The 26,470-nt window shown below is 43.7% G+C and overlaps 2 protein-coding genes across 2 annotated transcripts in view; one reads left to right on the top strand and one right to left on the bottom strand.

Annotated features, from left to right (window-relative positions):
• LOC134882942 (52 kDa repressor of the inhibitor of the protein kinase-like) overlaps positions 1-26,470 on the top strand; it is a 439,430-nt gene that overhangs the window by 339,473 nt on the left and 73,487 nt on the right. The window lies entirely within an intron of this gene.
• LOC134882930 (E3 ubiquitin-protein ligase RNF123) overlaps positions 9,877-26,470 on the bottom strand; it is a 72,892-nt gene continuing 56,298 nt past the window's right edge. The window contains 3 exon segments of the mRNA XM_063910961.1: positions 9,877-11,356; positions 11,902-11,987; positions 22,034-22,128. Of these exon segments, the coding sequence (XP_063767031.1) occupies positions 11,263-11,356; positions 11,902-11,987; positions 22,034-22,128 (275 nt within the window). The 3' untranslated portion in view covers positions 9,877-11,262.

The following is a 26,470-nucleotide window of genomic DNA, read 5'->3' as shown; positions in this document are numbered from 1 at the left end:
TATTTTAATGCAGCGACTAAAGTCACTATTTTGACTTCTAACTTTGCAACTGTTTGCTCTAAAGTTAGCCTCGTTAGCCTCGTTAGCCTCGTTAGCCTCGTTAGCCTCGTTAGCTGTGGTGCTCTCTGTTCTGACTGTCTGGATCCCATTGGCTACACACCACACAGCGGCTGTTATGGATGATAAAACTATTATTTCTGATTGCCGGCGATTCTTTGTGTTCACAGGAAAGTGGGATGGGCTTTAATCTATCCAAGAGGGGATGTACTGAATAGGAGAACTCACCTTTTTCTAAAAATATGTGTTCCTCTCCTTGACTTTGTCATGTTATTTCCTGTTATTTTCCACGCAGTCCTCACTCATTTTCCTCGCCTGTTGTTGTTTAAGTGCTTTCACTGCAGATACATCGGCATCACACACACACACACACACACACAGCTCAGAGTGCATGCATGTTCTGTATTCATTTACTTCCACACACTGGGAACAGACTACGTTAATGACAAGAGAGAGAGACTTGTGTCTGCAGAGAAGTCACAAAGGTTTAACATTTTCCTACAAATGCCAGAGTCTAACATTCCTCATTTCTTTTCCACAGAGCCGAAGGTCAGGCCTGCAGCTCCTTAACAGCTCAGACACAAATAAAATAAATCCTGAAGGTCGCAGAGAGCTGGAGGATGAAGCCCTGCTCTGGATGTCTCAGAGGACAGATGGACAGAGGATAGATGTTGGAGCAGCAGCCTATCGTTTCACAGATTTCCTCACAAATCAAAGAATCTCTGTCGTTAGCGCGTTAGCGTGTTAGCATTACCGGGCCTGATTATAACCTGTAGGCTACACACAACGTTACTGACACCAGCCGTTCAGATAACAACCCCTCCCCTGTGTGTGTGTGTGTGTGTGTGTGTGTGTGTGTGTGTGTGTGTGTGTGTGTGTGTGTGTGTGTGTGTGTATGTATGTGTGCAGTTGAATACAATTATAAATAATAAGTAAACACAGTTTAGTTTCTGCGTTACAATTGAACAAAATGTAACGCAGAATATTATTTACAATATAGTGCAGTGTAAGGATTATTAAATAGAGTATAAATGTGCAGTGAAAGTGTAAAGTGACAAGTGAGAGTGATGTGTTCCAGTTCACAGAGAGGCTATGGAGCAGAGAGGCCTGCAGCCAGAGGGGAGTTATAGTACAGAGTTACTGCAGAGGGCAGGAAGGTTCTCCTGAACCTGACCCTGTGACAGCGGAGCTGGAGCAGTCTGTTGGAGAAGGAGCTCCGCTGTCCTTCCAGCTGCAGGTGGAGAGGATGGGATAACAGTCACAGAACTGAATGACGTCCAAGCTGAAGAGATTTTAACGTTTTGTTCTACGACTTAAAACACGTCAGTAAATTCTAAACTGGCTGTAAAAACGAGGTTTCTTACAAGAGTCTAATTGAGACAACTAAACATTATCATGCCCAACATTAGCCTCCTTTAGCTTAGGGGTGGTGACGTGAAGTCATGTGACCGTGCTGTAGTTCCTCTATAGCCCAACATTAGCCTCCTTTAGCTTAGCGGTGGTGACGTGAAGTCATGTGACCGTGCTGTAGTTCCTTTATAGCCCAACATTAGCCGCCTTTAGCTTAGGGTGGTGACGTGAAGTCATGTGACCGTGCTGTAGTTCCTTTATAGCCCAACATTAGCCTCCTTTAGCTTAGCGGTGGTGACGTGAAGTCATGTGACCGTGCTGTAGTTCCTCTATAGCCCAACATTAGCCTCCTTTAGCTTAGCGGTGGAGAAGTGAAGTCATGTGACCGTGCTGTAGTTCCTCTATAGCCCAACATTAGCCTCCTTCAGCTTAGCGGTGGAGAAGTGAAGTCATGTGACCGTGCTGTAGTTCCTTTATAGCCCAACATTAGCCTCCTTTAGCTTAGCGGTGGAGAAGTGAAGTCATGTGACCGTGCTGTAGTTCCTCTATAGCCCAACATTAGCCTCCTTCAGCTTAGCGGTGGAGAAGTGAAGTCATGTGGACCGTGCTGTAGTTCCTTTATAGCCCAACATTAGCCTCCTTTAGCTTAGCGGTGGTTAGCCTCTCTCTGCTGTGTCCTGTGTTCTGGTCGTGGTAGACTTTTCCATTTGTCAACAGGTTCCCCTTCTGGAAGAAAAGAGGATGCCCCCCCCCCCCCCACACACACACACACACACACACACACACACACACACACACCCTGTCTCTGAAATCCATACATTTTACATGAAACCGTCGTCACTCGCTGCAATTAATACGTCTCGCCGGTCGCAGCGCATTAAGCCTGGTGTTCCTGTCAGAGGCTGCAGAGAAACAAACGAGGAGAGAAAAGAAACTGGAGTTTCAAATAATCTGTGAGCCCGCAGCGACAGGAGGACTCACACTCTGCCTCGTTACTGTAAGCCTCCATCACTCAGAAAGTCTTACCTGTGATGCTGCTGATGATGAAGACTCAGGCTCATGATGAAGACTCAGACTCATGATGAAGACTCTGAAGACTCAGACTCATGATGAAGACTCAGGCTCATGATGAAGACTCAGACTCATGATGAAGACTCAGGCTCATGATGAAGACTCAGACTCATGATGAAGACCTCAGACTCATGATGAAGACTCAGGCTCATGATGAAGACTCAGACTCATGATGAAGACTCAGGCTCATGATGAAGACTCAGGCTCATGATGAAGACTCAGGCTCATGATGAAGACTCAGGCTCATGATGAAGACTCTGGCTCATGATGAAGACTCAGGATCATGATGAAGACTCAGGATCATGATGAAGACTCAGGCTCATGATGAAGACTCAGGATCATGATGAAGACTCAGGATCATGATGAAGACTCAGGCTCATGATGAAGACTCAGGATCATGATGAAGACTCAGGCTCATGATGAAGATTCAGGCTCATGATGAAGACTCAGGCTCATGATGAAGACTCAGTTGGGATAAAAGCAAATGTGATGAATTCTGAAGGAGGGAGCTGCAAAGAGGAGGGGGATCTGTTTCAGGCTGCAGATGGAAGCTGGGGTCGATACACACACACACACACACACACACACACACACACACACACACACACACACACACACACACACACACACACACACACACACACACACACACACACACACACACACACACACACACACACACACCACACACACACACACACACACAGATAGTTATCAGGTGCTCTGTATTGATTTCTCTAAGCGAGGTATTTACGGCGCGAAAACAAATACAGTTTTGGTCCACGGGGCAGCGAGGGTATTTATCTCCTTTAGCCGCCTCGGTGCTGGGGGGAGATAGGGGGGAGATAGGGGGGAGGGGTAATGAGCCTCCTTGGTCTCAGAGAGATTCGTCCTGCATGTTGTTGTTTTGAACCCTAGAGCTGGAGGCTTGAAGGGTTTAAAGAGGCCCTGTTCTTCTTCTGTGGTGCTCCCTCCTGTACTTCTATAGTGCATGTAAATGGTCTGCAGAGGCTGAGATCCCTGTTACCTCACACACATTCCCATTTATGTATAACGTCTCCTTCTCTGCTCTCTCTGTTTCCGAGGATACAAATCATCCCGACATCAGACTTTAATTGAAGCCGCTTCAGATTCAGAACATTTACTGAACTCCAAACTATCTGCAGCCGCTCCTCCCTGGAGCATCATCCGGACTCAGACTGTAGTTTCTCCTGCAGGAACATTTGTTAAGATTTCATCCTCCTCTTCCTCCTGTGATCTGAAGCACTTCTGCAAAACTGTATTTAGCAGGAGTAAAGAACACACACACACACACACACACACACACACACACACACACACACACACACACACACACACACACACACACACACACACACACACACACACACCACACACACACACACTGCAGATGTGACCTTGTGTGGTTCACTCTGTAGCAATTCAGAAATCAGACTCGACCAATCATTGTGTGTGTGTGTGTGTGTGTGTGTGTGTGTGTGTGTGTGTGTGTGTGTGTGTGTGTGTGTGTGTGTGTGTGTGTGTGTGTGTGTGTGTGTGTCACAGTGTTATTTTTTTTCACTTTTTGCATTCCTTCCTTCTCCTGAGTACTTTAAAAGGGACATATTGACAGTACAAACACACACACACACACATTCCTGTACACACCCCACACAGCAGAGGGTGGTTAATAAAGAAGGGTTGTTGTTCCTCGGCTCAACACTCCCCCCTGCTGACAGGAAGGGGAATGTTTTCCCTGTTGCACGCTGGAGTACACACTTCCTCACAGCTGGAGAGATCTGTCTTCATGATCCTCTGGGGGGGGTGCATGTAATTTCATTGACGTGAAAACACTGCATTTCCTATTTAGACTTTTGATTACTTTTGGGGAGAAGTATGTTGGGCGATCAGCAAAAGTGGTTTGATTAGCGGCCATGTAACACTCAAAAAACGCTGGGTTAGAAAAACCGCTTTTGGCTCAAAAAAGAACCCAATTTTCCCACGCTAAGTTGTCCAAAAAATTTTAAATAAATTCAAAATAAGTGAAGGGACGCAGACTAGGGAATGAGCGGTCGGGCCCCAAAACTTCCCCTTTTATCCCCCCTTCCTACACTTTCCCCCCCTCACGCATACCTCGGGATTTAGCCTGGCCCCTAAAACCCCCGAAATAAAAAGGTTCCAATTTAATTTACAGAAGTCTTTTGAATGCGGCCTTTTTCTTATACTGTGTTGAAAAAATACTTTTTATTATGTGTGTGTGTAATTGACAATATACAATACTTGAGGGAACCATAAAATATACATACAATTTCCCCCCCCCCCAAAAAAACAACTCCTCCCCAGTGATTAACAGTTGGCACCCCCTGGGTCCCAAAACGGTCCAACGGTCCCAAGGGGCCAAGGGTTTCCAACCAGCCCAAAGGGTTTTCCCAACGGCCCAAAAGCGTGGTCAAAAAATCTTTTAAGTCAACTCATTTTATATCGTGTTGTCAAACTGGCAAGCCCCGACGCGCCCTGTCTCAAAAAAATACAATTCAGCTTTAAAACCAGACGCCTTAGAGAGGGGCCCCCGGATCCAGGCCCGAGTTTCAGATGTCCAAACTAAGGCGAGACGATCTGGCTTCAGTTACAGTCCTTCATCAGAGGGGTGTGGAGACACTGTGCTGCTTCAACCCTGAGTCACTCTGCATACACCAACCCTGAGAGGGTACAAGTACATGAAGGGGGAGCACTCAGGTCCTGTACTTGAGTAAAAGTACTCAGATCTTGTACTTGAGTACTTCTACTTTACTCAAGTACAAGACCTGAGTACTTGTACTTGAGTAAAAGTAGAAGTACTCAGGTCTTGTACTTGAGTAAAGTAGAAGTACTCAGGTCTTGTACTTGAGTAAAGTAGAAGTACTCAGGTCTTGTACTTGAGTAAAGTAGAAGTACTCAGATCTTGTACTTGAGTAAAAGTAGAAGTACTCAGGTCTTGTACTTGAGTAAAGTAGAAGTACTCAGGTCTTGTACTTGAGTAAAGTAGAAGTACTCAGGTCTTGTACTTGAGTAAAAGTAGAAGTACTCAGGTCTTGTACTTGAGTACTTCTACTTTACTCAAGTACTCAGATCTTGTACTTGAGTAAAAGTAGAAGTACTCAGGTCTTGTACTTGAGTAAAGTAGAAGTACTCAGGTCTTGTACTTGAGTAAAGTAGAAGTACTCAGGTCTTGTACTTGAGTAAAGTAGAAGTACTCAGGTCTTGTACTTGAGTAAAGTAGAAGTACTCAGGTCTTGTACTTGAGTAAAGTAGAAGTACTCAGATCTTGTACTTGAGTAAAGTAGAAGTACTCAGGTCTTGTACTTGAGTAAAGTAGAAGTACTCAGATCTTGTACTTGAGTAAAGTAGAAGTACTCAGGTCTTGTACTTGAGTGAAGTAGAAGTACTCAGGTCTTGTACTTGAGTAAAGTAGAAGTACTCAGGTCTTGTACTTGAGTAAAAGTAAAAGTACTCAGATCTTGTACTTGAGTAAAGTAGAAGTACTCAGGTCTTGTACTTGAGTAAAAGTAATAGTACTCAGGTCTTGTACTTGAGTAAAGTAGAAGTACTCAGATCTTGTACTTGAGTAAAGTAGAAGTACTCAGGTATTGTACTTGAGTAAAAGTAAAAGTACTCAGATCTTGTACTTGAGTAAAGTAGAAGTACTCAGGTCTTGTACTTGAGTAAAAGTAATAGTACTCAGGTCTTGTACTTGAGTACTTCTACTTTACTCAAGTACTCAGATCTTGTACTTGAGTAAAGTAGAAGTACTCAGGTCTTGTACTTGAGTAAAGTAAGAAGTACTCAGATCTTGTACTTGAGTAAAGTAGAAGTACTCAGGTCTTGTACTTGAGTAAAGTAGAAGTACTCAGATCTTGTACTTGAGTAAAGTAGAAGTACTCAGGTCTTGTACTTGAGTAAAGTAGAAGTACTCAGGTCTTGTACTTGAGTAAAGTAGAAGTACTCAGGTCTTGTACTTGAGTAAAGTAAAAGTACTCAGGTCTTGTACTTGAGTAAAGTAGAAGTACTCAGGTCTTGTACTTGAGTAAAGTAGAAGTACTCAGGTCTTGTACTTGAGTAAAGTAGAAGTACTCAGGTCTTGTACTTGAGTAAAGTAGAAGTACTCAGGTATTGTACTTGAGTAAAGTAGAAGTACTCAGGTATTGTACTTGAGTAAAGTAGAAGTACTCAGATCTTGTACTTGAGTAAAGTAGAAGTACTCAGGTCTTGTACTTGAGTAAAGTAGAAGTACTCAGGTCTTGTACTTGAGTAAAGTAGAAGTACTCAGGTCTTGTACTTGAGTAAAGTAGAAGTACTCAGGTCTTGTACTTGAGTAAAGTAGAAGTACTCAGGTCTTGTACTTGAGTAAAGTAGAAGTACTCAGATCTTGTACTTGAGTAAAGTAGAAGTACTCAGATCTTGTACTTGAGTAAAGTAGAAGTACTCAGGTCTTGTACTTGAGTAAAGTAGAAGTACTCAGGTCTTGTACTTGAGTAAAGTAGAAGTACTCAGATCTTGTTCTTGAGTAAAGTAGAAGTACTCAGGTCTTGTACTTGAGTAAAGTAGAAGTACTCAGATCTTGTTCTTGAGTAAAGTAGAAGTACTCAGGTCTTGTACTTGAGTAAAGTAGAAGTACTCAGGTCTTGTACTTGAGTAAAGTAGAAGTACTCAGGTCTTGTACTTGAGTAAAGGAGAAGTACTCAGATCTTGTACTTGAGTAAAGTAGAAGTACTCAGGTCTTGTACTTGAGTAAAGTAGAAGTACTCAGATCTTGTTCTTGAGTAAAGTAGAAGTACTCAGGTCTTGTACTTGAGTAAAGTAGAAGTACTCAGGTCTTGTACTTGAGTAAAGTAGAAGTACTCAGGTCTTGTACTTGAGTAAAGTAGAAGTACTCAGGTCTTGTACTTGAGTAAAGTAGAAGTACTCAGGTCTTGTACTTGAGTAAAGTAGAAGTACTCAGGTCTTGTACTTGAGTAAAGTAGAAGTACTCAGATCTTGTTCTTGAGTAAAGTAGAAGTACTCAGGTCTTGTACTTGAGTAAAGTAGAAGTACTCAGATCTTGTACTTGAGTAAAGTAGAAGTACTCAGGTCTTGTACTTGAGTAAAGTAGAAGTACTCAGGTCTTGTACTTGAGTAAAGTAGAAGTACTCAGGTCTTGTACTTGAGTAAAGTAGAAGTACTCAGGTCTTGTACTTGAGTAAAGTAGAAGTACTCAGATCTTGTTCTTGAGTAAAGTAGAAGTACTCAGGTCTTGTACTTGAGTAAGTAGAAGTACTCAGATCTTGTTCTTGAGTAAAGTAGAAGTACTCAGGTCTTGTACTTGAGTAAAGTAGAAGTACTCAGGTCTTGTACTTGAGTAAAGTAGAAGTACTCAGGTCTTGTACTTGAGTAAAGGAGAAGTACTCAGATCTTGTACTTGAGTAAAGTAGAAGTACTCAGGTCTTGTACTTGAGTAAAGTAGAAGTACTCAGATCTTGTTCTTGAGTAAAGTAGAAGTACTCAGGTCTTGTACTTGAGTAAAGTAGAAGTACTCAGGTCTTGTACTTGAGTAAAGTAGAAGTACTCAGGTCTTGTACTTGAGTAAAGTAGAAGTACTCAGGTCTTGTACTTGAGTAAAGTAGAAGTACTCAGGTCTTGTACTTGAGTAAAGTAGAAGTACTCAGGTCTTGTACTTGAGTAAAGTAGAAGTACTCAGATCTTGTTCTTGAGTAAAGTAGAAGTACTCAGGTCTTGTACTTGAGTAAAGTAGAAGTACTCAGATCTTGTACTTGAGTAAAGTAGAAGTACTCAGGTCTTGTACTTGAGTAAAGTAGAAGTACTCAGGTCTGTACTTGAGTAAGTAGAAGTACTCAGGTCTTGTACTTGAGTAAAGTAGAAGTACCAGAGTGTAGGAATACTCTGTCACAGTGAAAGTATTCTAAATGTTCCTCCAGTGAAAGTAGAAAGTACTCTCCTCTAAATGTACTTAAAGTAGCGACAGTAAAAGTAGTCATTGTCTGATTGGTCCATTTCAGAATAATATCTCTGATATGTTTTATAATGATTGATCAGTAAAGTGTTCTCAGAGCTGGTAAAGGTGCAGCTAGTTTGAATGCTTTGTATACTGCAGGGTAGCTGCTGGATTTAACCCTAACCCACAGAAAATAGAGGCCACTGATTTGACTCTTTGGTCCCTTGGATGAGTGCCACGCCTCGGCTAATCCCCATCCCTCTCAGCCTCCAGCAGCCATCCCATAAGAGACAGTGAAAGAAGAGAGCTGCTGAAAGGAATGTGTTTATACTGTCTGTCTTTCCTCAGTTTGAGCCCAGTTTTTGGGACGATTCAGAGGAACATTAATAAACTACATGATAGCAAGTATGAAAAACAACGGTGATCAGAAACACACCACACACACACACTGAGTCCTGGACCCTGTACCTGCAGCTCTCAGTGTGTCCTGCAGGGGGCAGCAGCTCTCTGTCAGAGCAGCTGCTGGATGAACACGTGGAAATGTACATTACTGCAGTACTGTGCTGAAGTATTTCAAAGTTTTACTTCTGTGTACTTCCACCCCACTACAATTCAGAGGTAAATGGTGTACTTTGACTCCATTACACTTATTTTATCCCTTTATTTACTTTACAGATTCTGATTAATGATGGTGAATATAATCTCCCTAAATCAGACTGTAGTTCACCTGCAGTAAATCCAGCAGCTACCCTGCAGTATACAAATCCAAACTAGCTGCACCTTTACCAGCTCTGAGAACACTTTAATGATCAATCATTATAAAACATATCAGAGATATTATTCTGAAATGGACCAATCAGACAATGAGTACTTTTACTGTCGCTACTTTAAGTACATTTAGAGGAGAGTACTTTCTACTTTCACTGGAGGAACATTTAGAATACTTTCACTGTGACAGAGTATTCCTACACTCTGGTACTTCTACTTTACCTCAAGTACAAGACCTGAGTACTCTACTTTACTCAAGAACAAGACCTGAGTACTTCTACTTTACTCAAGAACAAGATCTGAGTACTTCTACTTTACTCAAGTACAGACCTGAGTACTTCTACTTTACTCAAGTACAAGATCTGAGTACTTCTACTTTACTCAAGTACAAGATCTGAGTACTTCTACTTTACTCAAGTACAAGACCTGAGTACCCCCCCTCCCCCCCGGAGATGGAGGACAGCAGAAGGACACTGAGTGTATTTCTGGAACAGAGCGGTCGATGAGAGCAGAACACGACCTGTCCACTAATGGCAACCTGTGTGTGTGTGTGTGTGTGTGTGTGTGTGTGTGTGTGTGTGTGTGTGTGTGTGTGTGTGTGTGTGTGTGTGTGTGTGTGTGTGTGTGTGTGTGTGTGTGTGTGTGTACACAGAACACAGCTCTCCGTTCAGGATAAATAATTTAATGCAGTAACATCATCATTATATGTCAACTCAGAACACACCCCCCCCCCCATCCCAAACACAAGACACACAGGAAGGAGAATCCCTTCAGAATAAAACACCCCTCACTCAGAGACATGCTGTGGGGGTAGGTACCATAGGGTGAGGAAAACAAGCGCACTCTTTCTAAATGCTCAGCGTCCATCGGTCCGTCAGAAACACGACAGGAAGCCTTTCTTACTCATAACAGCTCATTTGTTTCTGGACAAAAACAGGACAAATGAAACAGGTCGCAGGTATCTTAAAAAGAAGGAGGAACCGAACATTACAGACGGACGCGGGAAGAAGATTTAGGATGTTTTAAATAAAGCACTAAAATAACCCTTCTTTACTTTCCATTCACACTCTGATTCTAACTGTAAATGAATCCATCCGATTCATTTCTTTAATTTATACATGTGTTCTTAAACTCATTAACACGCAACACTTTCAGAACTTTGAAGGATTTCTTCATAATTAAACTGGTTTAAAATCATTTCAATACTCCTGATTAAACCAACAGGAAAAGTGTTCCAATGGAAAGATTGACTGATTTAAAGAAACACGTGAACGGTCGTTTTCAAAATAGATAAAGTGTACTTATCATTTATACGTTTCTATTTCATTCCTACATTTAAAACGTCTCCTTTAGTTTTACACTGAGACGTTCCTCTCGTCAGGTTTCTGCCCCGTGGCTCAGAGCAGACAGACAGACAGACAGACAGACAGACAGACAGACAGACAGACAGACAGACAGACAGACAGACAGACAGACAGACAGACAGACAGACAGACAGACAGACAGACAGACAGACAGACAGACAGACAGACAGACAGACAGACAGACAGACAGACAGACAGACAGACAGACAGACAGAACACTGTGACGGTGACTCTGAAGTTGTGAATCCATAGGAGCAGCAGGTGATCGCGTCCTGAACGAGCTTTCTGTGAGCTCAGGTTTTTAAGGACGTCATTTATTCTAAATTCCACGTCTCTCTGTATTTGTATTTTTCACATATATATTTGGAGATATTTCCCAAGAATATCCAATTTCTGGTCTTTTTATGTTGGACTTTAATCTTAACATCCCATAATATTAGTTCCTATACATCCCTGTTCTTCTAACGGGGAATTGATATCTATTTCTTGTAGATGCAGTGAAGGAGTTCCACCTCAGGACTTTCCTCTCAGAGGGTGTTTGCTTCAATCTCTTTAAATATGAATAGCTCCAGCAGCCCTAACACACACTGAGAGGGACTGTGTGTGTGTGTGTGTGTGTGTGTGTGTGTGTGTGTGTGTGTGTGTGTGTGTGTGTGTGTGTGTGTGTGTGTGTGTGTGTGTGTGTTAGCAGGGCTTGCTGTAGTCCTCCACCCCGGTGATGGTGGCTTTGCAGAAGAAGCAGTCCTTGTTGTTCATCAGATGCTGGTTGATGCACGCTCTGCAGAGACAGCAGGAGACACGTTGTTGTTGTTGTTGTTGTTGTTGTTGTTGTTGTTGTTGTTGTTATTATTATTATAGTAACTAAAGGAGAAGTTCAATGTGTTTTCAGATCAGAGTCCCCCCCCCATCAGTGATCCATACAGCTGCAGGCTGAGCTAAATCAAGATCCTCTGGAGATCATGAAATATGACACAGAGGAACTGAGCTCTGCTGCACTATCAGCACCACAAACAGCTGACTCACACACACACACACACACACACACACACACACACACACACACACACACACACACACACACACACACACACACACACACACACACACACACACACACACACACACACACACACACACACACACACACACACACACACACACACACACACAGACCTATAGACAGGTGTGTGAAGTATTTCTACATCAATATACAGCGCTGACAGGCAAGTGTGATTACCTGTCTGAACAGCTGTGTGTGTGTGTGTGTGTGTGTGTGTGTGTGTGTGTGTGTGTGTGTGTGTGTGTGTGTGTGTGTGGACTCACTTGCAGGACTTGTGTGAGCAGGGTTTAAAGATGGCGGAGATGGAGTGAGCGTAGCAGATGGGGCAGAGGTCCTCCTCACTGGTCGGCTGCAGCAAAGAGAGGGAAATAATAAAAACAATAATTAGAAAATCAATTCAAACAAACGACGACTTCATTTCATCATTAGGATGACCGCTGAGAGAGGTCCCGCCCTTAGCCTATCACGTGCAATGTGTTGGAGCGCTGGCCAATAGGAGCGCGAGTGTTCCACAGTGATGCGGCAGACCCCCCGGACATCCATCCCCTCTCTATTCTCCGTAACACCAAAGCCGTCTCTGCCGTCTGACCACACATCGGACCTTTGTCTTCCTGGACTCATGAAACCCTTTCGGACCCACAGAGAGATTGTTTCCTGGCAGCACTTTCACATTTCAGGGGGAAATCTGCACTTTGTGTTGAAGGCGCACGCTGAAGTTATGAATGAAAAGAAAGCCGATACTCATGCTGACTCATTTGCATCCTGATAACCACATCAATAACAGCACCATTTTAAATTCCTGTAGAAAACTAAACTCTTGCTGCATCAATGATCAGATACTCAGAAGGAAACTTCCAGATTCTCTTCGACCTGCAGCCGCTTCAACACACGCCTTTCCTCCACCATCAAGAGTCTATCTTTAGCCCCAGTGCATCATGGGAGGTCTGATGCTCACCACAGGTGCTGATGGAAACACGGTTGTGAGGACGTCATCGTCGTCTTCATCCTCTTCCTCACTCCCGCTCTGACTTTCCTCCCCCCTCCTCCCCCCTCCTCACTTTTGTTTCTGGGCTTCAGTATGCAGGGTGACAGAGGGTCCTCACTTTGATATATTCTAAATGTTCGAAATATGCTTGATTTAAAATAATCATACGTTATTATAAATCCTAAAGGTTTCATTATTATAAATTATAAATACTGTTTATTGTTTTATTATTTAGACTTTTTCTGCAGATGTGTTTTTGGTTTCTGCTGTCACCCACAATGTTACCCTGGTTTGAGAACTCTGGAGCGGCCGAGGGTCACAGAGCGGGCGGTAAAACAATGAATGCTGTTCAAAGCAAGTTGTGTTAACTTTGACAGCCACAATAAATCCTAACATCTTAATGTTCTCTCTTCTGCCCGCTGGTTTTTAAATACTATTATTTTATTATTCAACGTATTTCATTTTGTTCTGTAAGCAAAACAAAGAATCCGAAAGGAACATTCCCCACGATGTCCAGCAGGGGGCAACTCCTCAGATTGTATAGAAGTCTATGAGGAAGTGTTCCTGCTCCTCTCCTGATGTATTCCCTCATATTCTATAGAAGTCTATGAGGAAGTGTTCCTGCTCCTCTCTGGATGTATTACCTCAGATTGTATAGAGGTCTATGAGGAAGTGTTCCTGCTCCTCTCCTGATGTATTACCTCAGATTGTATAGAAGTCTATGAGGAAATGTTCCTGCTCCTCTCTGGATGTATTACCTCAGATTGTATAGAAGTCTATGAGGAAGTGTTCCTGCTCCTCTCCTGATGTATTACCTCAGATTGTATAGAAGTCTATGAGGAAGTGTTCCTGCTCCTCTCTGGATGTATTACCTCAGATTGTATAGAGGTCTATGAGGAAGTGTTCCTGCTCCTGCTCTGGATTTATTACCTCTGTATTTTCAGTCTCTAGTTTCTCGTCTTCGTTGAGCTTCACATTATTTTGAATAATGATCTGAGTTCATGTAACAGACTGATGTGTTTAATTAGAATCAGCGACAGAGTTTCAGATTTTTTGTCCTCACCAATCCCACTTTTTCCCCGACCATGTTCCTGCTTTTCCTTCACAACCACACCTTAACTTCCTGTCCCTTAGCATGCTGTCTGCAGCCATCAACACCTCAACCTGCCCACCCACATTCCTCTTCCTTCTCTTCCTCCTTTTCCTCCTCATACAAAGCACCACCTCTCCTCTCACCACCCACAGGACGCCGTCTGGCAAACTGCTGCAGAGAGAAATTACATTTCAGGTGAAACTAATGTGGGGATTTCTCCTTTGGGTTACTGCAGAAAGTAATCTCTGTGGTGAACAAACGTGGAGGATGCAAACCGACTGCACAGAAACCTCTCCTAGGATTCACCAACAAACGAGTGCAAACGCACCTACCAAACAAACAGCGTGTTGCTACTATTACAAGGACATGCTGACTCAGGGTTTAGGACTCATAATGCTGACTCAGGGTTTAGGACTCATAATGCTGACTCAGGGTTTAGGACTCATAATGCTGACTCAGGGTTTAGGACTCATAATGCTGACTCAGGGTTTAGGACTCATAATGCTGACTCAGGGTTTAGGACTCATAATGCTGACTCAGGGTTTAGGACTCATAATGCTGACTCAGGTTTAGGACTCATAATGCTGACTCAGGGTTTAGGACTCATAATGCTGACTCAGGGTTTAGGACTCATAATGCTGACTCAGGGTTTAGGACTCATAATGCTGACTCAGGGTTTAAGACTCATAATGCTGACTCAGGGTTTAGGACTCATAATGCTGACTCAGGGTTTAGGACTCATAATGCTGACTCAGGGTTTAAGACTCATAATGCTGACTCAGGGTTTAAGACTCATAATGCTGACTCAGGGTTTAGGACTCATAATGCTGACTCAGGGTTTAGGACTCATAATGCTGACTCAGGGTTTAGGACTCATAATGCTGACTCAGGGTTTAAGACTCATAATGCTGACTCAGGGTTTAGGACTCATAATGCTGACTCAGGGTTTAGGACTCATAATGCTGACTCAGGGTTTAGGACTCATTCCTGCAGCTCTCTTTGTTGTAACAGTGACAACACCAACTCCCATGATCCCTCACTGCATCATGACATCCTCATCTGTACGTATCGTTTAGAGTGAGAGTCCTAGAGGCATACAAAAGATAAGATATTTTACTCTGTGTTTCTGAAAGATGTGGTTGATTCTGATTGGTGGAGAGGAGGACATGTTTCCAGGTGACACACTTGACTTTCACCTCCTCAGCAGGAGTTAATTTCCTCCCTCACGTCATTACCTTCCCCTCTGTGTTCGACCTTCACTCCCATTTATTCATCAATCCTCATTTCTTTCCTCTTCACCTCCGTTAATCCCCCTCCTCTTCCTCTCATCTCCACACCTGACCTCCTCCTGTGTTCATGGTTCTTTAAATCCATCAACAGCTGACCTCCGACTTCTCCTCTCAGCAGGTCATCATTTAGTGACCGCTGGAGACTATTGATGAGGAACGTCCACACAGCCTCGGTTTTTACAAAACCATCTCTGATCTGGAAGTAGCTCCGTCTGTTCTCCGGTGGATTGTAGTGTAAGAACACCTGAGGATCCACAGCAGCTGCTCTCAATCTACTGCAGGCGTGCCTTTCTTCTATTCTGTATGTTGCAGCTACGGGAACAGCACAAATACTTCTGCCTTAACACTGACGATAACCTTCTTCAATTGAGTTGAATCCATCTGATTTCTAACTGTGGTGTACGCTATCTGTAAATGTGATCCTATGAATGCCTCTCTCTTTTGCCTCTTATTTGTTGGTTGTTTACATAAATAAATATATATAAATATATTTATATACTAACAGGCTTTAATATAAATATAGTTATATTAACAGGCTTATATATAAATATATATTATAAAATATATATATATATATAAATATATATTTAATAAATATATATTATATAATATATATTTATTTATTTATATAAATATATATATAAATATATATATAATTTATATATATAAATATATATATATTTATATGATATATATATATATATATTTACATTTATATTTATATATTTATATAATATATATATAAATATATATTTATATAAATAATATTATTATATAAATATATATATAAATATATATATAAATATATATATGTATATATATATTTATATAAATATATATATAATATATAATATTATTTATATATATATTATATTTATATTAAATATATATATTTATATAAATATATATATTTATATATTATTATATTATATATATATTTATATATATAATATATTTATATATTATATATTATATAAATATATATAATATATATTATAAAATGTATATATATATATATATTAAATAAATATATATATATATATACATTTATATAAATATATAAAATATTATATATATATATATTTAATACATTATGTAAATGAATTTAAAAAGGTATTAATAAAACAAAGTCATATTTGATAGAATATATGAGCTTACTTCTCTCTGGATTTAGTACCTCAGATTGTATAGAAGTCTATGAGGAAATGTTCCTGCTTCTCTCCTGATTTGTTTCCTGACTCAACATGTAGCCTCAAGTCTTCTTCCACACAGCAAGATGTTCACTTAGTAAATGATGATCACATTTACAGTAAAATAGGCGATAAAGCACCAGATGTTTTAGGGCGGGGCTACCTGTGATTGACAGGTCGCTAACATGGTGTTCTCCATGTTTTCGCACCCATTTTACTTAATGGATGTGAAATGAAATACATTAAATACATATTGCTTTGGGGCGGACCGTGGCCGGCTTGGACTGGGGTCCAAAGGGTTGCCGGTTCACGTCCCGATTGGACCAAAAAAACAACCCGAGGTGGCACCAAACCCTGAGACTGCTGGCTAAGTCATGGGCAAATCTGCACAGAGTTAAAACACTAAACTTAAAAGTAGGTCAAAGCGAATGAATGCTAAAATGACTAAAACCAAAACATCTTTCGGTCGAAGCAACACGACTTCTTGAGACTTTATGTTTCAAATTAGAGAGTAGAGATTAGTCAAAGAAAGAGTGTAATCTTACTTAACTGAAGCGCTGCAATTATCCAAAATGTCCCTGTTATAAAGGACTCATGTTAGTGTGGGAAGTCTGAGCCCCAATGCAAGCTGCTCATTCCTGGTTTAAGTCGTTAGCTGTTTGTGTTGTTGCATCTCTGAGGTTTAAACATCTGGATCTGAGGATGTGTCTGTAATGTGACTCCACAGTGGAATCATTGTTGTTCACGTTACTCTCTCCGTCTGAAATCGGATATTATGTTTTCTCTGCGTGTTTCAGACGGCTGACAACAACCTCATTAACGTCAGAGTAAATCTGTGGTTAATGTCAACCTTGGAGTCAGAGCGACTGTAATGTTCATATTCAAATGCAAAAGAGACAAATCTGCCCCACTTCCAGCTGTCAAACACAAATAATTGGAAAGAATTTGAATTCAAAACTCTCTGTAAGCCTTTTATCCTTTCCTCCACAAATGATTATACTCCAGGAGTCAGACAGAGTTCACAGTCGGAGAGGAAGAGAGAGGGTGGAGGATGAAGAGGAACAAGAGAGAGAGAGACAGCTGGTAATAACGGCACAGAGAGCTGACCTGCTTTTATTTCACAGGAGCTGCTCACTTCTGCAGGAGCCTTCAGCAGAGACTCAAACAAGGTTTAAAGCCGCCTCTAGAGGACTCATAACCACTCAAGGACTCAAAATGACCTCGAAAACACAACAAATTAGTACAGAGACTCAAAACTACATTCAAAAGAGACAGAATGACATCAAAGAGATAATACACAACAACAACAACAACAACAACAGGAGTCCAATCAACTCACAGAGGTTTTAAAGAAGCCTCTAGAAGATTCACAATGGACTGAACAAAGAGACACAAACATCCTCAAGATCAAAAAAGGAGGACAATGAGACGGTGGAGTTCATTAGAGACACAACGTCGTCCAAGAGACTAAAAACAACAAGAGAAGTCGAACACGGCTTCCAGAGCCAAAGTGACCTCAGCTACACAAATCAACATGTTGAAAACGAGCCCAAAACCCAATCCCCTCAGAAAGACTCCAAACAAACTGAAAGGGACTGAGCTCAAAATGATCCAAAGCCACATTAATAAGAGCCTCGGGTGGATCTGGTTTGGAAAGGAGGAATACGTTCTCTGCCCTGTTTCATCATCCTCATAAATATGGATGAAGCTCAACCTGAACATGTTGACAGCTCGATGCGTTTGAGCACGGTGAGATAACAAACAAAAACCACTTGAGTCTCAAAATACACCGAGTTACATTCCCGCCGCTTAAACACGTCTTCATGACACCAACAACCGTTTGAAAACTCAAAGCTCAGGTCTTCAGGAGCAGTCGGTGTGTGTGTGTGTGTGTGTGTGTGTGTGTGTGTGTGTGTGTGTGTGTGTGTGTGTGCGTGTGTGTGTGTGTGTGTGTGTGTGCGTGTGTGTGTGTGTGTGTGTGTGCGGCCTAAGATATGACTCAGGAAGGTTTAAAGTGCACTGAAACAAATCAGCCTTCATGTCAGAATGTATGTGTGTGTGTGTGTGTGTGTGTGTGTGTGTGTGTGTGTGTGTGTGTGTGTGTGTGTGTGTGTGTGTGTGTGTGTGTGTGTGTGTGTGTGTGCTCCTGAGTGCTGCTGAGTGGGCAGAAGCTGATGAAGGTCGGTCGTATAGAAAGTAAAAAACGACACTTCAGACGCCGTGCAGCCTTGTGAATGTGCAGGAGAGCTGGATATACCTAACCCCCCACCACCCACACCCCACCCCTCCCACACACACACACACACACACACCCTCCCCCCCACACACACACACACACACACACACACACCCTCCCCCCCCACACACACACACACAAATCAACACAGATAATTAAACGCCTCTCATTTCGACGGCTGCCCGCTGAGATGCTGATGTTTCAATCACTGACAGAGAGCAGGCACATGTGTTCCCTACAGAACTAGCTGTACTTCGGTGCAGGGGCACGCCTCCATTGGACTCATTGTTTACCTCCGGAACATAGTGACATCACTATGGAACATTCACGCTCCTAATGCTCCAACACATTGTACGGGACAGGCTAAGGGACTGCGATCTGTCTTCAGTGACGTTGCTGTAGTCTTTTGACTCATCGGTCCGCCCCGTCTGTCTCCATGTCTGCAGACAGACGGGGTAAAGAGCTGCTCTGTGGAGGCTCACTCGGAGACGCTCCATCCTGAGGACACTGTTAAAGCGTTTGTGGCTGTTGCACAATAATATAAGGTAGATGTCTCTACAGATTGATACCCCCCCCCGTCGGAGAGATTCCCCTCTCCTCCATCATTAATACGGCTCGCAGCGCTCAGGCTGAACACCCTGCACTCTGGCAAAGGTGGGGCCCCCCCCCCCGCTCAGCTCTGGTTTACTGCTGGATGATCTTGTCCGTGTTCTTAACTGTTCTCCAGGATTACACGGAGCACGTGTTTGTCCACCGCAATAAAGATGACCTTGAACTCAGCACGGCGCTGTAGGAGTGTTACATGTTCTCTAACGTGTCAGAAAGTCTTTCCAAACAGAACACCCCTTTGACCTCGAAGAGGAAATAATAAAGGCCTCAGTGACGGGTCAGGAGCAGTTCGGATTTCTATTTCTTTTTTCAAAATGCTGACCTTTTCTCCGAAAATCTCAAAATTCAGGTTGGTTTCTCAAAATGTACTTTTTTCAGACTTCATATTTTTGGAGATTTTGGACCTTTTTTTACTCAGATGTCATACTCAGTATGACTTTTGGTCAGGTCACAAAATGTGTTCCCTAGTCTCCTTCAGTAGAGCTGAACCTGGCCGTGGAAACGCCCTAAAGCCGCCCTCGTGCCCTCAGGGTGACCCCTAGTGGCCGTAGTAATAATGAGTATAGAGAGCTCATCTAGTTCAATCAGGAAGTCGAGGGTTCGATCGCCGGCCTCATCGGTCAACAGGACACTGAGAGGATTATCAGAGCAGGACTTCAGAAGAATCTCAAACATCCAGAAGACAAGGCTGGATTCATTGTCTCCATTAAAGAATCCCTCTCCTAGCTAGCCAATAGCAGCGTGAGTATTCCGTAGTGATGTCACTATGTTCCGGAAGTATCCAAAGGACGGAGGCTGGAGGTGTTTGTTATGATGTCTTATATATTTACTCACTGTATGTTTCAGAGTCCGCCTTTATGTTGTGTTAGAGAGGAGGACGCAGGAGCGGCTGCCCCTCCTGATGCCACTGCCACGCTAATAACTCACTCCACTATTTGAAAAGCTGCCAACACACACACACACATACACACACACACACACACACACATACACACACACACATACACACACACACATACACACACACAGCTCGGGATGTCAGAGCAACAGATCCACAGCGAGCCTCTAATGATTTACTATGATGCAGGAGAAATGAATTGTGTGTGTGTGTGTGTGTGTGTGTGTGTGTGTGTGTGTGTGTGTGTGTGTGTGTGTGTCTGTGTCTGTGTGTCTGTGTGTGTGTTGACCTTTCTGTTGAACCTGCATAAATCTGCTCTGCATGTTCACACCGGCTCTGATTTATAAATGTATAATCTGAAGTCTGGTCTCGTGGACTTTCATTAAAATAGAAAGTGAGTCAGACCTCGACCTCAGCGGTGCGTTCAGGGGCTCCTGGGAGAGCCCTATTCCCCGAGCTGGGCAGGGATTATTACAAATCTGTAAATATATAGATATTATAGGCAGCGATGGGCAAGTAACTTCCAGCATGTAATCCAGTACATGTTCCTGATTCCTGTCTTCTTAAAGTAATAAGGGACATTACATCATCACTGTCTCTGAACGGTGATGCGTTACTCTACTCTGAGTTACTCTGAGTCACTCTCACCAGAGTAACCTCTACAGTTTGGCTTTAAATGCTAACATGTAGTTTACTGCAGCTCAGTAATTAAAGCTCTCTATCTGGCAGTACATGCTGAACATGAGGGAAGAGCTAGAGGTTAAACTCCTGCTCCGTTTCAGTGGGCTGGATAATATGTGATACCGGTACCGTGACGTCTCTGTGTGTCATTAATAACATGTGAGTGGAGCCTCTGCACGGCCCTGTGACCTGCTGGATAGGAACCAGTCTCTATGCAGCGTTAGCTCACCTGCTCATTGGTGTGTTAACGGGGATTTGGCTGACAAGCTTTCTAAAAGCTGGAGATTCCACAGAGGACAGAGGCTGCAGATCTTCAACACTCTGCCACGAGACTCTGAAGGTCTCAGGGTTCAAGCAGCAGACCCAGAGAGAGAGACCTTCTGTTGCTTCAGTCTGCAGCTCTGCACTGTGAGCCTGCAGCTCTGCACTGTGAGCCAGCAGCTCTGCACTGTGAGCCAGCAGCTCTGCATGGTGAGCCTGTTCCTGCAGCTCTGCATGGTGAGCCTGCAGCTCTGCATGGTGAGCCTGCAGCTCTGCATGGTGAGCCTGCAGCTCTGCACTGTGAGCCTGCAGCTCTGCATGGTGAGCCTGCAGCTCTGCATGGTGAGCCTGCAGCTCTGCACTGTGAGCCTGCAGCTCTGCACTGTGAGCCTGCAGCTCTGCATGGTGAGCCTGCAGCTCTGCATGGTGAGCCTGCAGCTCTGGATTGTGAATCTGTTCCTGCAGCCCTCTGAACCAATAGGAAACAGGCTTACTGAGTTACTATTCTACCTGCTCGGTGTTTCTCTGGTGTCAGAATGTCTCGTGATGTTTGTGAATTCTTCATCATCTAAAATGTGATGTAACTGTTACTGAGAGGTAACAGGTATTATGTTACCCACATTTCAGAAGTACTGCGTTACATTACTGTATGATTATTTATGACCCTGAACGTGTCCCAGCGCTCCGGTCCCAGCTGTGTGTGCATCTCTTTAGTGTCCCCTGGTCTCCAGCTGTGTGCGTCTCTCTTTAGTGTCCCCTGGTCTCCGGCTGTGTGCGTCTCTCTTTAGTGTCCCCTGGTCTCCAGCTGTGTGCGTCTCTCTTTAGTGTCCCCTGGCCTCCAGCTGTGTGTGTCTCTCTTTAGTGTCCCCTGGTCTCCAGCTGTGTGCGTCTCTCTTTAGTGTCCCCTGGTCTCCAGCTGTGTGCGTCTCTCTGTAGTGTCCCCTGGTCTCCGCTGTGTTTGGTTTCTGCAGCTTTTAGTAAACTGCTCATGTTTCCTCTGCTGAATGTTCTCTAGATGCTGCAGATGTTCCTGCATGAGTTGTGGATGACTGAAGCGTGACCTCTCTTCACGTATCACTAATGAACAATAACCCCCCTCCCTGAGTTCAGGGCTCTGCAGGAAGTGGTCTCTCTCTGGTGCGTCAGTACTCACGGCGGTGCTGGCTGCAGCCTGCTGGTTCTCCTCGGTGAGGAACGCCAGCATCAGCTCCACCTTCTGCTTCTCCTCCTCACTGATGTAGTCTGTGTCTGAGGAACAGAAACACACACAGTCAGCTGCTGTGAGATAATACCAACAGTTCTTTAAAGAGTCCTCCCCTGCTGATGTTCAGGTGTATATCAGTATGTAGAGTCTCTACTTTAAAGAGTCCTCTCCTGCTGATGTTCAGGTGTATATCAGTATGTAGAGTCTCTACTTTAAAGAGTCCTCTCCTGCTGATGTTCAGGTGTATATCAGTATGTAGAGTCTCTACTTTAAAGAGTCCTCTCCTGCTGATGTTCAGGTGTATATCAGTATGTAGAGTCTCTACTTCAAAGAGTCCTCTCCTGCTGATGTTCAGGTGTATATCAGTATGTAGTGTCTTTACTTTAAAGAGTCCTCTCCTGCTGATGTTCAGGTGTATATCAGTATGTATTGTCTCTACTTTAAAGAGTCCTCTCCTGCTGATGTTCAGGTGTATATCAGTATGTAGAGTCTCTACTTCAAAGAGTCCTCTCCTGCTGATGTTCAGGTGTATATCAGTATGTAGTGTCTTTACTTTAAAGAGTCCTCTCCTGCTGATGTTCAGGTGTATATCAGTATGTAGAGTCTCTACTTTAAAGAGTCCTCTCTGCTGATGTTCAGGTGTATATCAGTATGTAGTGTCTCTACTTTAAAGAGTCCTCTCCTGATGATGTTCAGGTGTATATCAGTATGTAGAGTCTCTACTTTAAAGAGTCCTCTCCTGCTGATGTTCAGGTGTATATCAGTATGTAGAGTCTCTACTTTAAAGAGTCCTCTCCTGCTGATGTTCAGGTGTATATCAGTATGTAGTGTCTCTACTTTAAAGAGTCCTCTCCTGCTGATGTTCAGGTGTATATCAGTATGTAGAGTCTCTACTTTAAAGAGTCCTCTCTGCTGATGTTCAGGTGTATATCAGTATGTAGTGTCTCTACTTTAAAGAGTCCTCTCCTGCTGATGTTCAGGTGTATATCAGTATGTAGTGTCTCTACTTTAAAGAGTCCTCTCCTGCTGATGTTCAGGTGTATATCAGTATGTAGAGTCTCTACTTTAAAGAGTCCTCTCTGCTGATGTTCAGGTGTATATCAGTATGTAGTGTCTCTACTTTAAAGAGTCCTCTCCTGCTGATGTTCAGGTGTATATCAGTATGTAGTGTCTCTACTTTAAAGAGTCCTCTCCTGCTGATGTTCAGGTGTATATCAGTATGTAGAGTCTCTACTTTAAAGAGTCCTCTCCTGCTGATGTTCAGGTGTATATCAGTATGTAGAGTCTCTACTTTAAAGAGTCCTCTCCTGCTGATGTTCAGGTGTATATCAGTATGTAGTGTCTCTACTTTAAAGAGTCCTCTCCTGCTGATGTTCAGGTGTATATCAGTATGTAGCGTCTCTACTTTAAAGAGTCCTCTCCTGCTGATGTTCAGGTGTATATCAGTATGTAGCGTCTCTACTTTAAAGAGTCCTCTCCTGCTGATGTTCAGGTGTATATCAGTATGTAGTGTCTCTATGTAGTGGCTCTGTTGTGATTGATCAAGGTAAGATCAGATGTCCCTCTATTAATCCCCGTGGGGAAATTCAGTAGTTAAAGCAGCAACAGAGAAACAGGACAGCGTGGTTCACACAGGATAACAAAACTAAAGTAAAATGATTCAAATGATGTACAGGTAAGTATCAAACACAGAACTAAGGACTTCAGTGAACATCTCTATATTTGTATCCGGATTGTTAAACATTTACTTTGATACGAGTAAAAGTCTCTGTGCAGGGGGCAGCTTGGTGTGCAGCCCGGTTACTGTCAGGGGGTCTCATGGTGAACCCCTTGGTGTGCAGTCTGGTTACTGTCAGGGGGTCTCATTGTGAACCCCTTGGTGTGCAGTCTGGTTACTGTCAGGGGGTCTCATTGTGAACCCCTGGTGTGCAGCCCGGTTACTGTCAGGGGGTCTCATGGTGAACCCCTTGGTGTGCAGCCCGGTTACTGTCAGGGGGTCTCATGGTGAACCCCTTGGTGTGCTGTCCGGTTACTGTCAGGGGGTCTCATGGTGAACCCCTGGTGTGCAACCCGGTTACTGTCAGGGGGTCTCATGGTGAACCCCTTGGTGTGCTGTCCGGTTACTGTCAGGGGGGTCTCATGGTGAACCCCTTGGTGTGCAGTCCGGTTACTGTCAGGGGGTCTCATGGTGAACCCCTGGTGTGCAACCCGGTTACTGTCAGGGGGTCTCATGGTGAACCCCTTGGTGTGCAGTCCGGTTACTGTCAGGGGGTCTCATGGTGAACCCCTGGTGTGCAACCCGGTTACTGTCAGGGGGTCTCATGGTGAACCCCTTGGTGTGCAGTCCGGTTACTGTCAGGGGGTCTCATGGTGAACCCCTGGTTTGCAACCCGGTTACTGTCAGTGGGTCTCATGGTGAACCCCTTGGTGTGCTGTCCGGTTACTGTCAGTGGGTCTCATGGTGAACCCCTGGTGTGCAACCCGGTTACTGTCAGGGGGTCTCATGGTGAACCCCTTGGTGTGCTGTCCGGTTACTGTCAGGGGGTCTCATGGTGAACCCCTTGGTGTGCTGTCCGGTTACTGTCAGGGGGTCTCATGGTGAACCCCTTGGTGTGCAGTCCGGTTACTGTCAGGGGGTCTCATGGTGAACCCCTTGGTGTGCAGTCCGGTTACTGTCAGGGGGTCTCATGGTGAACCCCTGGTGTGCTGTCCGGTTACTGTCAGGGGGTCTCATGGTGAACCCCTTGGTGTGCAGTCCGGTTACTGTCAGGGGGTCTCATGGTGAACCCCTTGGTGTGCAGTCCGGAGTGGTCGTCTACCCCTTCAGGTGTCAAAGGTGTGTCCTTATCCAACACGCCCGCTACCGCCAACTGTTGTTCCGTCCGACGACGTTTATAATCCAAAGTATCCGTGATGAAGTTTGACCTGAGCTCTATTCACCCTATTCTCCATGGTTACAAGGGCGGAGCCATCTTGTTTATTTTGTGCTAGTACTTCCGGTGGAACAGCTGAGGCGTTCGCTAACATTAAAAGCAAGGGCAAAAAGAAGTCAGGTAAAATGACGAGTATAATTTGTGCAGTCCGTGGTTGCCATAACAATTGGAGAAAAAGAAGATTGTCTCTTCAGCAAGAGTGTTTTACTCACGGGAAGAAGCGAATTGAATGCTGTGGGCCATCGTTTCATCTATATCCGCCTCCTAGCGTTGAGGAAGACCGGCGTCTTTGGCTGAGGGCACTTCACTTAAAAAAAACTCCAAAAGACCCTATGTCTGTTCGTTTCATTTTGTGGATGGTAGACCTACTACCCAACACCCGTATCCCGAGAAATGGCTTGGGTATGAAGCTCCGGTGCGACGTCCGCGACGACAGCTTGTTAGGCAATCAGGTAAGTTCTCAGAACATACTTTGCCATAACGCGAGTTAGTAGCTGTGGTAACATTCTGTTATCGACTGCTTGTCAACACAGTTTTAAACGATTGTAGTTTAGGAGTAAATGTTTTCAAACTAGTGTTAACCTTAGTTAAGCCATGACAACACGGATACATCTTAGTTTTAACTGAGTCATTATTTTCATAGAGGCATCAACCAGCAATGCTGCTGAGGCTGAGCCTGAGCTCGAGCCGGAGGGTGATGGACATCGCGACATCGGAACGCAGTGGGAGGATCAATGCATGACCGATCACAACTATGCTGCAAGACCTTTACTTCACCAACCTCTGCTGTGTGACCAGGCAACCCAGTGCTCAGCGAGCACTGCAAAATATCAAGAGCTTGTGCGAAATGACAACCTGAGCCTACTTTACACTGGGTTGCATCTGGATGCTTTCACCTCTTTGGCTGATGACCTAACCCGTGATTTCTCTAACAGCTCATCTTAAAGGTCACACTAAAGGTTAGGTTACACTAGCTAACCGGAACTAGCTGACCGGAAGATCATACACAAAGCGGAAGAAAAAAGCCGTTAAAAATGGGCGGGGCGTAATAGGGTGAATAGGCTACGAGCACAATAGAACTTCCGGTTAACTTCCGTATGTTGAGTGTAGCTCGACTACTTCCGGTAGGTTGTGTCGTTGTGGAGATTGGAGACGCTAGTTTAGAGTGGCTGCTAATAATCTGGTTGACAAAGTTTAAATATGAGTGGATTTTGGGTGTAAGAGAGGCGGTTGGCGTATCAACGCATGTAAAGACCGCGCTCCACTGCTGTGTACCACTTAGTAATAATTGGTGGAGGTACAACAGCACTATAAGCTTCCAGAGCTTTCCAGTGGATGTGTCGGAGCAATAGGAGCGCGATTATTCCACAGTGATGTCACTATGTTCTGGAACTTGGGATTTTAGCCTCAGCAGAACAGTTACCTGCACTAACACCTACAGAACTCCCCACAG

This window comes from Eleginops maclovinus, chromosome 20 (genome assembly GCF_036324505.1).
Source record: "Eleginops maclovinus isolate JMC-PN-2008 ecotype Puerto Natales chromosome 20, JC_Emac_rtc_rv5, whole genome shotgun sequence".
NCBI classification, from domain to species: domain Eukaryota; kingdom Metazoa; phylum Chordata; class Actinopteri; order Perciformes; family Eleginopidae; genus Eleginops; species Eleginops maclovinus.
Note: the sequence above shows the minus strand (reverse complement) of the source record. Positions and strands in the feature narration are given on the sequence as shown.